This window comes from Scardinius erythrophthalmus (genome assembly GCF_964197995.2).
Source record: "Scardinius erythrophthalmus genome assembly, chromosome: 25".
Lineage (NCBI taxonomy): Eukaryota > Metazoa > Chordata > Actinopteri > Cypriniformes > Leuciscidae > Scardinius > Scardinius erythrophthalmus.
Window position 1 is genome coordinate 20,895,453 of NC_138245.1, and position 12,255 is coordinate 20,907,707.

The window sequence follows — 12,255 nt, forward strand, 5'->3', positions numbered from 1 at the left end:
CGGTTCAGTGTAGTTGTTCAACCTCCATTCCTGTGGATGGAGCCACTATGGTTATGATAGCGCCAATGATCCGCGAATGGCAACATTTCGTCGTTTAATAGTCCCTCCCTAAACGTGCATTGGCGCGCTGTGCATCCTTCCGTCGGGTCCCCGGTCATCTCTCCGTGAGCCTCAGCAAAACTGGCAAAAATATGGCGGGTATGAGCGCCTCGGGTCCCGGCCCGGTTTCGACTCTCGACCAGGTGGATAAAGGACTGAAGGAGACTCTTATAGACGCGCTGAACGCCATTCTGTCGCCGGTGCAAGAAGTGCGTGCTGCGGCTGAGGAGCGTATTAAAGTGTTGGAAGTGACGGAGGGTAAGAACTGACGTGAGATGCTGCCACAACATGCATGACACCATGTGAAGTGCATATTTTCACACACTGGCATTCCTGAACACACGCCTTTTCATTTTAAACGAACGTTTGCTAATTTTATGATGTGTCTTGAACGTGTTCATCCATGTAACTTACGCGCGCTGAATTTGCTAACATGTTGGATTGAATTGGAGAGGCAAAAGCATGTGCAGCCAACATGTTCCCGCATTTATAGTTGATGCTTGTAGAGACATGTGAAAAGATTACATGTGTGGGGTTCGGTTCTGTCCGTCTATAGTATATTTAGTCAGTTTCACTTTTAAACTCACATGACGGTAATTTCGTTTGGTAAATACGCGTTATGTTTGTGAGAATATCTGTTAAGATTCTAAGTTCACTTCTAAGAAATCAACATTCTGTCATGTAAGTTACTCAATCTCATGTTGTTCCAAACCTATTTGACCTATTTTTGTGAGCGTTAGAGACTGGCATCCTTCGTAACCATTAACTTTAATTGCGTAACGTTACTTTTTTCATACAGTAAAAGTGAATGTGGTGATTGATGTTTATGTTCCGCGGGAGAATAAAAATCTCCTCAGAACAGTAAATGATAGTTTTTGGGTGAACTAGTTAGCCGTTTAAGTTTCCTAATGCTAAGTTTTTTTATTATTATTTTTACATACTACTTTATTATTTCATAGTTTTATTTATTTCCTCCTGTGAATGAAATACATCACTTCCTCATCCTATGGTCACTTGAGGTTTGGTTTCTCTTCTAGTGTCTCTATAGTACAATTAACTTAGCTGTGAATCATCAAGGTTACATCACCCTTCTTTTTTTCTTCAACATTTTTTTGGGGGCTGTTTCACTGTCTTTTGGGGGGCTGGGTGTGAGTCAGTAGTCAGAGTTTAAGTAGTAATGCTTGAAAACCTGGTATGAATTGACCACTAATCTGAATATTAGTGAGGATGTGACCCCCTCATTGTATGATGGTTATGACCCATTCAATCATTTTGATTCAGTTTCAAAGCTAGAGACAAACCAGGGCTCAAAAATGCCAGAGAATTGTTTTAAACAAAAGTTTGATTATTCCATTATATTCTCTTTTAAGCCTATTAAACTACCTACTATTCAATTTCTTACAGTGTCTGGCAAATGGTATTCTAGCAGAGCTCTTAATGTTGAATTTTGTTATCTTCTGCATACTAGCTACTTGATTTTGGTTTAAAAGTTTGAGGTCAGTAAATGTTTTTTAAAAAAGAAACTTATGCTCACCAAGGCTACATTTATTTGATGAAAAATACAGTGGAAAATATTGAATATTATTATAATTACTCCAGTCTTCAGTGTCACATGACCCTACAGAAATCATTCTAATATGCTGATTTGTTGCTCAAGAAACATTTATTATCAATTTTGAAAACAGTTGTGCAGCTTAATATTTTTGTGGAAACCGTGATACTTTTTTTGTGATTCTTTGATAATTCGAAAGTTCTAAAGAACAGCATTTATTTTAAATAGAAATATTTTGTAACATTATAAGTTTTTTCATGTCACTTTTGATCAATCTAATGAATCCTTGCTGAATACAAGTATTTGTGTCTTTAAAAAAAAAAAGTATTTTGAACGGCAAGATTTAAAAAAAAAAAAAAAAAAAAAAAATCTTCCCACATAAAGTTTGCCCTTGAAAATCAGTCACTGGCTGTGGCCTCTCTCAGGCTACTGCTGCTGTGTTGGGTGTCAGCAGTAACATTGTCTCTTGGCCACCAGCCTCTCATTGAGTTAAATCCATGGATTTTAAAAGATATAGCAGTGCTGTGTTGCTGTGAATGAAGCGTACATTAGACATGTGTCTTTAATTGTACTTACTTTGCTTCTAATGCATTTTTAGGCCTGACTTGCTAACTTATTGTTGGTTCTTTGTACTTGTGAACTATACTTATATTCATTTGGTTTTGATTTGCTTCTGGTTGTTTTTGGCTCCCTGTGGAAATGACACAATATTTTTGCACCTGTTTTGTAGAGTTTGGAGTTCACCTTGCAGAGCTCACTGTCGACCCACATGGAGCACTTGCTATACGCCAAGTAAGACTTCGTTGACATCTAGATATTTTCAGCATAAATCAATGGAAAAACAAGTATTTGATTGTTATGGTTACATTTCCTTAATTTCTTTTCTATGTATCTGTTGTAGTTGGCCTCTGTCATTCTGAAGCAGTATGTTGAGACCCATTGGTGCGCCCAGTCAGAGAAATATAGACCCCCAGAGACGACTGAATGGGTTAGGGATGCGTATTTATGTCTGGATGTTTTAGAGTATTGGAGATGTGGCATTATGTTAATTTGCTTCCCATGTCCTTTTCTGTTCAGGCCAAAGCTGCGATCCGTGAGCTGCTTCCAGGTGGTTTGCGGGAGGCGATCAGTAAGGTGCGTACCAGCGTGGCCTACGCCGTGTCGGCTATTGCACACTGGGACTGGCCTGAAGCTTGGCCCGGGCTCTTCAAGCTCCTCATGGACATGCTGGCCAGTGGGGATGTTAACGCTGTACACGGCGCCATGAGGGTCCTCACTGGTAATGACTCCAAGCATCTATGACTCTTTCTTACAGTCACAACAAGTGAAAATGTTTTTGCGCTGTTATTAAGCGACATATCATTATGTGTTTCATAGAATTTACACGAGAGGTGACGGATGTGCAGATGCCTGATGTTGCACCTGTCATTTTGCCTCAAATGTACAAGATTTTTACCATGGCAGAGGTATTATATTCAGCTTAAAAACACGGTACAGTCCATGCTTATGAGACAATCGTGTGTAAACACTTGTTCTGTACTTACTGTTGCAGGTTTACAGTATTCGCACACGATCCAGATCAGTTGAGATCTTTACCACGTGCGCCAATCTCATCTGTGCGATTGATGAAGTAGCAAAGGTAAGCTCATAGACACACGGGTATCGCTTTACAATAAGGTTCAGTTTAATAACTTTGGTAATGCAGTTGCTACCAATCCACTAAGTTAGAACAATACTTTTATAGCATTTATTAATCTGGGTTAATTTTAATTTCTACATATCACTACCATACTAAAGTTTGGGATCAGTAAGATTTTTTTTAATTATTATAATTTTTTCCTAACTAATTCAGCTTTGCCATCACAGTAATAAATTACATTTCAATTACAATAAAATTACAATATAATATATTAAAATAGAAGTTCAGCTGATTAACATTTGTTTAAGTATTACCGTTAAACATATTAAGTAGTTAACTGAAATTTTGAAACTGTTGTTTTTGATTCTAGGGTGCTGCCAATACTCTGATCTTCCCGGTGGTGCAGCAGTTCACTGAGGCCTTCATACAGGCTCTGCAGATCCCAGACGGACCCACTTCAGATAGTGGCCTGAAAATGGAAGTGCTCAAGGTGACTAGCTGTTCCATCATGCAGAAAAATACTTTTTTCCCCTCATGATGTAATTGTAATTATGTATTGTTATGTCTTCATAGGCAGTGACGGCTCTCGTGAAGAACTTCCCCAAACCTATGGTGTCCTCCATGCAACAGATTCTACCTATTGTGTGGAACACGTTGACAGAGAGCGCCTCCTTATATCCAGTCATTGACAGCTTTTACCACTTGTTTAACCTATTGCCATTAATATCTTAGACACATCCGATGTTTTTATTGGTACCACAGTCATTTCAATAACAGATTCAAGTACTTTTCTTGACCAATCATGTACTTATGTGAGAACTGAGGTCAACTACACTGAAGAAGTGGATGATCCAGTTGACTCTGATGGTATGTGGCACTAGATTTTGTAATTGATTGTCATTATTTAGATGGTTTAGTAAGCACTGAGCTCTGTTAATTCATTGTCAATGTCACAGGTGAGGTCCTTGGCTTTGAGAACCTCGTCTTCAGCATCTTTGAGTTTGTCCACACACTGCTGGAAAACAAGAAGTTCAAGAGCACAGTGAAGAAAGCTCTACCAGAGCTTATATATTACATCATCCTCTACATGCAGATCACGGAGGATCAGGTTTGTGGGCGGTGGGAGTGTGTGTCTTAAGTCTTTCTTTATAGCTTTTATCTTCACATTCTCATCTGTCTCACAGATCAAGGTATGGACTGCCAATCCGCAGCAGTTTGTTGAGGATGAGGATGATGATACGTTCTCTTATTCGGTCCGGATATCAGCACAGGATCTGTTGCTGGTGAGAGCACAGAGAGTTTCTTTGTTGGTGTTTGATTATTTTCCCTCCTTTATATCTAATGTATCCTCTCGTCCATCAGGCTGTGGCTGCCGAGTTTCAGAATGAGAGCGCTGCTGCTTTAGCGGCGGCTGCAACACGGCACCTCCAAGAGGCAGAGCAAGCCAAGAACGCTGGCAGTGAACACTGGTAAAGAGAGAAAACACATCCTCTGTCACAACCAAGCTTTGTCTTTCAGTGGGTTGCTTTACATCAATATCTCTCCATGGATATGCAGGTGGAAGGTGCATGAGGCTTGCATGCTGTCCCTGGGTTCGGTCAAGACCATCATCACAGAGAATGTAAAGAACGGTCGTGTGCAGTTTGACATGCATGGATTCCTCGCCAATGTCATCCTTGCTGACCTCAATTTACCAGGTAACCTTCTTGTACATTTTAATTTTGATCTTACGTCTGTATATGGCCTGAGTGTAATGACAGGATCTGATCTGCATGTTATTCAATTCCCAGCAGCCTCTCCATTCCTGTTGGGTCGGGCCTTATGGGCAGCCAGTCGCTTCACTGCAGCGATGTCCCCAGAGCTCATTCAGCAGTTCCTACAGGCCACTGTGAGTGGTTTACATGAGAGCCAGCCACCATCTGTTCGGATCTCAGCTGTGAGAGCTATCTGGGGGTAAGACTTTTATTTCCAGTTTCTCATGTTTAATAATTTGCACATATCTGTATGCTGTTCCATTATTTAATTTTTATTAGAACAGAGAATGGTTGAATGCTTACCATAGCAAAAGAACCACAAAGATAAAGGCTTTTTTTTTTTTTGTATTTATTCTTTAGGAGCTAATAAAGGCTTGCTTGGTTTGCTTCTAAGCAGGAAGCTTAATCGGTTCTACACACTGAGCATTTTAGGGATGAAAACCTGAAAAATGTCTTGGTGATGATCAAATATTGTGGTTTAAACTGAATTACACAATTTAATTATTTCAAATAATTGTCAATGTGTATGAATATTCAATAATTCTCCAGTCTTTTTGTCATTTACACTACAGTTATAAAAGTTTGGAGTCCGTAAGGTGTGTGGGGTTTTTTTTTTTTTCGTTGAAAGATTTCATCTGTAATGAATTGATACTTTTATTTAACTAGGATGAATTAAATTGATTTAAAGTGACAGTAACAACATTTTATAATGTTGCAAAAGATTTCTATTTCAAATGCTGTTCTTTTGAACTTTCAACCCGTCAGACAAACCTGAAAAATGATCATGGTTTCCACACAAATATTAAGCAGTACAACTGTTGAACATTAAATTTTAAAAACAATTATCAGGATATTAAAATGATTTCTGAAGGATCATGTGACACTGAAGACGAGTAATGACTGCTGAAAATTCAGCTTTGCATCACAGGAACCAATTACATTTTAAAAGATATTAAACAATTTTTCACTATATTACAATTTTTACTGTATTTTTGATCAAATAAATGCAGCCTTGGTGAGCATAAGAGACTTCAAATGTTAATTTTTAATTCATCTTTAAGAATCTAAACAATCTTACAGACCCTAAACTTTTCAACTGTCGTGTATTTTTTACGTGGTCTCTCTTTATGTGTTTCACAGGTATTGTGATCAACTCAAGCTGTCGGAGAGTACCCACGTCCTGCAGCCGTTCCTGCCCAGTGTCTTGGAAGGGCTGGTGCAGCTCGCGGCTCAGTTCAGCTCTGAAGTTCTCACTTTAGTCATGGAAACCCTATGTATTGTGTGCACCGTGGATCCGGCTTTCACCACGAGTGCTGAGAACAAGATCTGCCCGCTCACTATTGCCATATTCCTTAAGTACAGTAATGGTAAGATCATTTTATAATGATTTAATTTTATGATCAACATCCAGTATCATTTGCCTTGTTAATTAGATTACTTGGGGCTTGTTTTCTTTTCTCTTTCTGTTAGATCCAGTTGTTGCATCTTTAGCGCAGGACATCTTCAAGGAGCTTGCCCAGATTGAAGCATGCCAAGGACCCATGCAAATGCGACTCATTCCTACTCTCGCTAGCATTATGCAGGCACCGCCTGATAAAATCCCATCTGGCCTTTGTGCTGTAAGATAAACTTCTCATTTTTGTTCTACCTCCATTTATGAACTCTTTTCTGTAAGTAATACATATTTTTCTGTTCTTGCAGACATCCATAGATATCCTAACTACAGTTGTTCGTAACACTAAGCCCCCTCTGTCAGACATGCTTGTGTGCCAAGCTTTTCCTGCGGTGGCCCAGTGCACCCTCCGCACAGATGACAACACCACAATGCAGGTAGCATCAGTTTCCTAAAAACAAAAATCTGTGAGTCCTCATGTCAGTTGTTATCTAACTCGCATCATTGCTGATTTTCCCAGAATGGTGGTGAATGCTTGAGGGCCTATGTGTCCGTGGCGCTGGAGCAGATTGCCCAGTGGCAAGATGAGCAAGGCCACAGTGGCCTGTGGTATGTCATGCAGGTTGTCAGTCAGCTCCTGGACCCTCGCACGTCTGAGTTCACCGCTGCTTTTGTAGGTCGTCTGGTGTCCACTCTCATTGCCCGGGCTGGCACTCAGTTGGCTGACCAGCTGGACCAAATACTGCGTGCTATTCTCAGCAAGATGCAGCAGGCCGAGACCCTCAGTGTGATGCAGGTACGGCTGGATCATGAATAGAATTTTGGCCCAGGTGCAGTACCCCAGTGTCGATACTAAACTGATACCATTAGTGTTTTCAAACGTGGGCCTGGGGGCCATGGAAAATTTGAGAGAACAAAAAATATTAGGGCTGTCAACCTTAATTTGTTGACTTTAAATGTCAATAAATATGTTTAACAGTCATTTTAACACCATTCATGACATTCAGTCATTGTTTTCATCAACACCAGATCTAAATTTATTATTATTTATTTGTATTTTATATATTCATTTTTAAGTGTTTTGTAGCATCTTATTTCATTTATGAAAGACGGCGCCCATCATATTTGGAGGTCATTGTTGTCAAGTTTGGAACAACCCTGTAATAGTCAAGAAATAACCCGTTTTCATCGTCATGGAAAACCTGGAAGTATCAGGGAATTTTAAAATTGTGTTTTCCAGGACTGAAAAAGTAATGAAATGTAAAATCATGGAAATGTATTAAATATTTAATCAGCTATTAAGCCATAAATGTTTAAATCAGCAAATTGTTCTATTGATTCAGTTCTTTTCAATGAATTGGTCAAAACATATTCAACAATATTCATAAATTAATCAGCATGAAACAAAAATGGGTAAATCCTACCCTTTATTTGTAGAACATTCATTAGAACATTCAGTTCCTTGAAAGGAAAGAAACCAGAATAATAATAGTAAATGTTTGGTACCATGGTGCTGGGATACAGCTGAACCTGAATGCAGGTGTGACACGATGTAGCAAAGGTACAGAAATAGCACCCACTTAATAAACTGCAATTTTAGTTTTCAGCAAGTTAAAGATGTCTGCTTGTTTTTGCGTATTGAACATTCATTTTCTTGCATGACAGATAATTCTGAAGCTGGCTGCTCAAATGAAGTGTGAAATATGTCCTCTTTATTCATTTGTCAGTCCCTGATCATGGTTTTCGCCCACCTGGTCCATATCCAGTTGGAGCCCCTTCTGGAATTCCTGTGCAGTCTTCCAGGTCCCACAGGGAAACCTGCCCTAGAGTTTGTCATGGCTGAGTGGATGAGTCGCCAACATCTGTTCTATGGCCAGTATGAAGGCAAAGTCAGGTGAGGGTTTCCAATCTCGTCTCCAGTGTGTTTGAAGGAACTGTACTAGGGATGCTCCGATACCAGTTTTTTCAGAACCGATCCGATTCGATACCAAAAATTCTGAGTATCGACCGATACCAATACCGATCCGATACCAGTGCAGTTTTTTTTTTTAAATCAAGTAGAATTTCTGTAACTCTGTGTGTTGAACTGATAATCACTATTTTGTGTTAAACACAATCTACTTAATACAGACTAGACAACTTAGTTATAAAGAAAAACAAATAAAAAATGTATGATCATAATCTATGACAAACATGCTATTATAAACTAGATTAGTGGATAATTCATCAGTAAAATTTATTCTAGAAAAATCACAAGTGTAGTAATAAATCTGGTAAAACTTTAGACATTGCAATTTGTATTGTTGTAAAATACATTCATGAAAAACAAGATCAAAAAGATTAAAAAAATGTAGGCTAGCCTACTATAAAATTAAGAATTATTTTTTTTATAGCGCAGCAACATATAAAAGATAGGGCAGAACAAGAAAGTCTATTAATAATCTTTCATTGCGCAAAAGTATTATAATACGAAAGGCTCCAATACAGTGCGGCACAAAGCGCTTATGCACAACCCGTGCGCAGAATGATGCGCTCGAAGCAACACGAGTCGCAGCGCGTCGAGTCCACATTAAACACAGTTCAAAGCACTGAGGAAATACATATTGATGCGTAGTGTATTATACAGTATCTATCTTTGCAATAGTTTATTCAGCCTTTTCTTTTAACAGTTTTAAATTTCAGTTACTGTGCGCGTGAAGAACAGTCATAGCGCTCTACTCCATTGAGATCCAACAGACACCCGGTAGAAAGTAACATGATTAAGGTACAGCAATACAGACCAGCAAGATAGTCATTTTATGCGAAACCATAGAACTTTATCTACAGATCAAGTACAATAATATTAACATTGAATCATCTTGTTGAGAGTTTCATCGCGTAGACTGACGTTACCGAACGCGCTGTTTGAATGCTGGAGAATGATTGACAGCTGCAGCGGAGGAAAGAGTTTACGTGAACTTGAATTTAATGACTTAAATATTAATTTCTACCTCATATTAGACTATTAAATGGCTTCTGAACACTTATAATATAGTGCACGAAAACTTTATAGTGCTTTATAATACATTTGTGCCTTTTGTGGGGCTTAACAATGACAGAATAGTAATACGCACAATATCGGATTTGGATCGGCTTCGTCTGATCGATACCCGATCCGGCCAAAATGGCAGTATCGGAGCCGATCCCTAAACTGTACAGCTCGCATTGAAGTAACACTGTAATCACTCTGTCCACAGTGCTGTCGCCTTGTGTAAACTCCTCCAGCACGGTTTTAATACAAATGACAAACGCCTCCAAGATATAGTCGTCAAAGGAGATGAAATTTTTAATCCAGACGAGGGAATTTGCACACGTTCTAAATCGGCCAAGAGTAAGTAGATGACCTCTTAGACTGCCAAATTAATAATTGTTATTGCCTCAGATATCTGATCTATCTGCTCCTCTCAGACCCACAGCGGTGGACCAACATTCCTTTGCTGGTAAAGATCTTTAAACTTATCGTCAATGAACTGTCTTCTGTGGTGGAGGCTAATGCAAATAGAGCAAATCCAGCAGATTGGAGCCAAGGTATTTATGTGGTTGGTTTAAATATTTACCCCTAGTATTAGTATTAATTGATGAATTTGAATTGTGGGCATCTTAAGTTTTGTAATTCTTGCTTTGCAGAGTCTGCTGGAATGTGGGATGATCTGGCGGAGGAAGAGGATGATGATGATGAGGAAGATGAAGGACTAGCTGGGCAGCTTCTGTCTGATCTCATTGCCTCCAACAAATACGGTAAAAGTTCATGACCAACATAGGCTTAAATTAGCATTTTTCCATTCTAATATTACATGTATGTATTTGGCTTCATCCGAAGTGACTTGAATTGTATTTAGGTTTGTATTTTGTTTCAGTTTTAGTTTTTATATATGTCCAATTTTTGTGTTTTAACTTTTCAGTTAGTTGCCAACATTTAATTTTTTTATTGAATGTCATTTTTTCATCAAACATTGTTTTTATTTCACTTAACAAAAACATTTTCAATAGTTTCAGTTTTAGTTAACAATAATAACCCTGCTTCACATCTTTAGCAATGCAATGCGAAAACAAGTAAACCAGTGAAGTGCACAATGCTTTCTATATTCTACAAATAAGCCATTGTATAACAGTTATTGTAATTTCCCCATAGACGATGATTATTATGAGGATGATGATGATGAAGATCCAGATGCTCTGAAGGATCCCATATATCAAATTGACCTTCAGGTGAGTCATTTTGTGATTCAAAACACAGTATTTCTGTAACACAGTGTAGACTTCATATCTTCATCTCTCATTAATATGCTGTTAAATGATTCTCGTGTTTCTCTCCACAGGCTTATCTGACAGATTTCCTAACCCAGTTTGCTCAGCAGCCTTGCTATAGCATGTTTTCAAGCCACTTGAATGAAGTAGAGAGAAGAGCCTTGCAGTCCATTGGTATATGACCTGTATCCCCACCCAACATCGGCTCCTTGTCCTTTGTTTCCGTCTTTACCACTCGGTCATCTTTTCTTCAAACTTGAACATTTGAGTGGCCTCGGATTGCCTTTCGGACTACGCTCTTGATCCACAACCCAAAAGAGGACTAGAGTAAAGGTTTACGTGCCTCTCCCTGTGTTTTATTAAGGGAAGGAATGGACTAGGATTGATTCCTGTGGATGTTAAAAGAGAAGGGCGTGAGGAGCAGCTTCTTGGCGTCCCAGACAGGACTGTGTGGTTGCATTTGTATCGGATGTCAAAACACTACTGTGCTTTGATAAGACCTATCTGATATGATGAATGAATTTTTTGCAAAGGGACTGGTAACGGTATAGGAACAATTTAAAAGTATCAATTGTCCATTTGTACCTTCTCACTTTACTAAATGATGATGGTTACAAAGTCTTTCTGTAGAGGAAGGAAAAAGACTTCTGGCAGATGATTGATTAATCTTTGAAAAAAGTTGGAACTGTTGGCGGCCTTATTAAAATATTCCACGTCGTTTGTCATTACGTGGTCTCATGAGCATGGTCTTTATGGCTACACAGTGTTGGGTGAGCATGAAGAATTATATGGTGTTACAATGGTGATCTTACAGTCTTATTAGCAACACTGTCTCCACTTGAGTATGAGAAAATTTTCAAAATAAAAGGCCTGTTATGGTCTAATTTTAAGTGTATTTAGTTTCAAAAAGTTTTTGAAGATTTAGACATCTGTATGACACTATTTTATTTTTTACCGTAAAAAAAAAAAAGTATCTATATTCACTCTTAAAGATATATTGCTAACACTTTACAATTAGGTCTTATTTGTTAACATTAGTTAATGCATTAGCTAAAGTGAATTGACAATGAGCAATATATTTAAAGCATTTATTTATTTGTTAATGTCAGAAATATTGTTCGTGTTAGTTCACAGTGCATTTACTAATGTCAACAAAAATCAAGTTGTATTACCAAATGTAAAAATTAGCATGAAGATTAATAAATGCTGTAGAAGTATTGTTCATTCTTAGTTCATGTTAACAATTTAAACCTTATTGTTAATGATTTTGTATATATCGGTTATTGTTATTTGCCGGATGCAAAACATTTTTGTAACTGTACATTATCGTTAGGATAATGGTGGTTTAATTGGTTATAAACATGCAAATGTCTTATATAAGCTTATTCCATTACAAAGCATTGTTTTGTTAAAAACAAATCTAAACTGTCATGACGTAAAGGCCAAGTATCCCATACTCGGAATTTGTCCTCTGCATTTAACCCATCCAAGTTAGTGCACACACATTAGGTGCAGTGAGTTGTGAACACAC

General features: G+C 38.2%; 1 protein-coding gene across 2 annotated transcripts; it reads left to right on the forward strand.

Annotated features, from left to right (window-relative positions):
• Nucleotides 1–74: 74 nt before the first annotated feature.
• On the forward strand, nucleotides 75–12,172 carry ipo9 (importin 9). Of its 2 annotated transcripts, none has more exons than XM_081357715.1 (24): nucleotides 75–357; nucleotides 2,382–2,443; nucleotides 2,553–2,639; nucleotides 2,729–2,930; nucleotides 3,029–3,117; nucleotides 3,204–3,290; nucleotides 3,661–3,780; nucleotides 3,864–3,964; nucleotides 4,099–4,157; nucleotides 4,247–4,398; nucleotides 4,475–4,573; nucleotides 4,653–4,759; nucleotides 4,848–4,987; nucleotides 5,081–5,243; nucleotides 6,185–6,411; nucleotides 6,515–6,663; nucleotides 6,746–6,874; nucleotides 6,958–7,233; nucleotides 8,165–8,331; nucleotides 9,674–9,807; nucleotides 9,885–10,004; nucleotides 10,104–10,214; nucleotides 10,609–10,685; nucleotides 10,796–12,172. In XM_081357715.1, exons 1-24 carry the CDS (start codon nucleotides 192–194, stop codon nucleotides 10,904–10,906), a joined length of 3,135 nt encoding a protein of 1,044 aa, XP_081213841.1. In that variant the 5' UTR covers nucleotides 75–191; the 3' UTR covers nucleotides 10,907–12,172. The 2 variants fall into 2 exon arrangements, with proteins under 2 accessions (XP_081213841.1, XP_081213842.1); XM_081357716.1 differs by having other exon boundaries at nucleotides 142–357; nucleotides 5,084–5,243.
• Nucleotides 12,173–12,255: the final 83 nt, after the last annotated feature.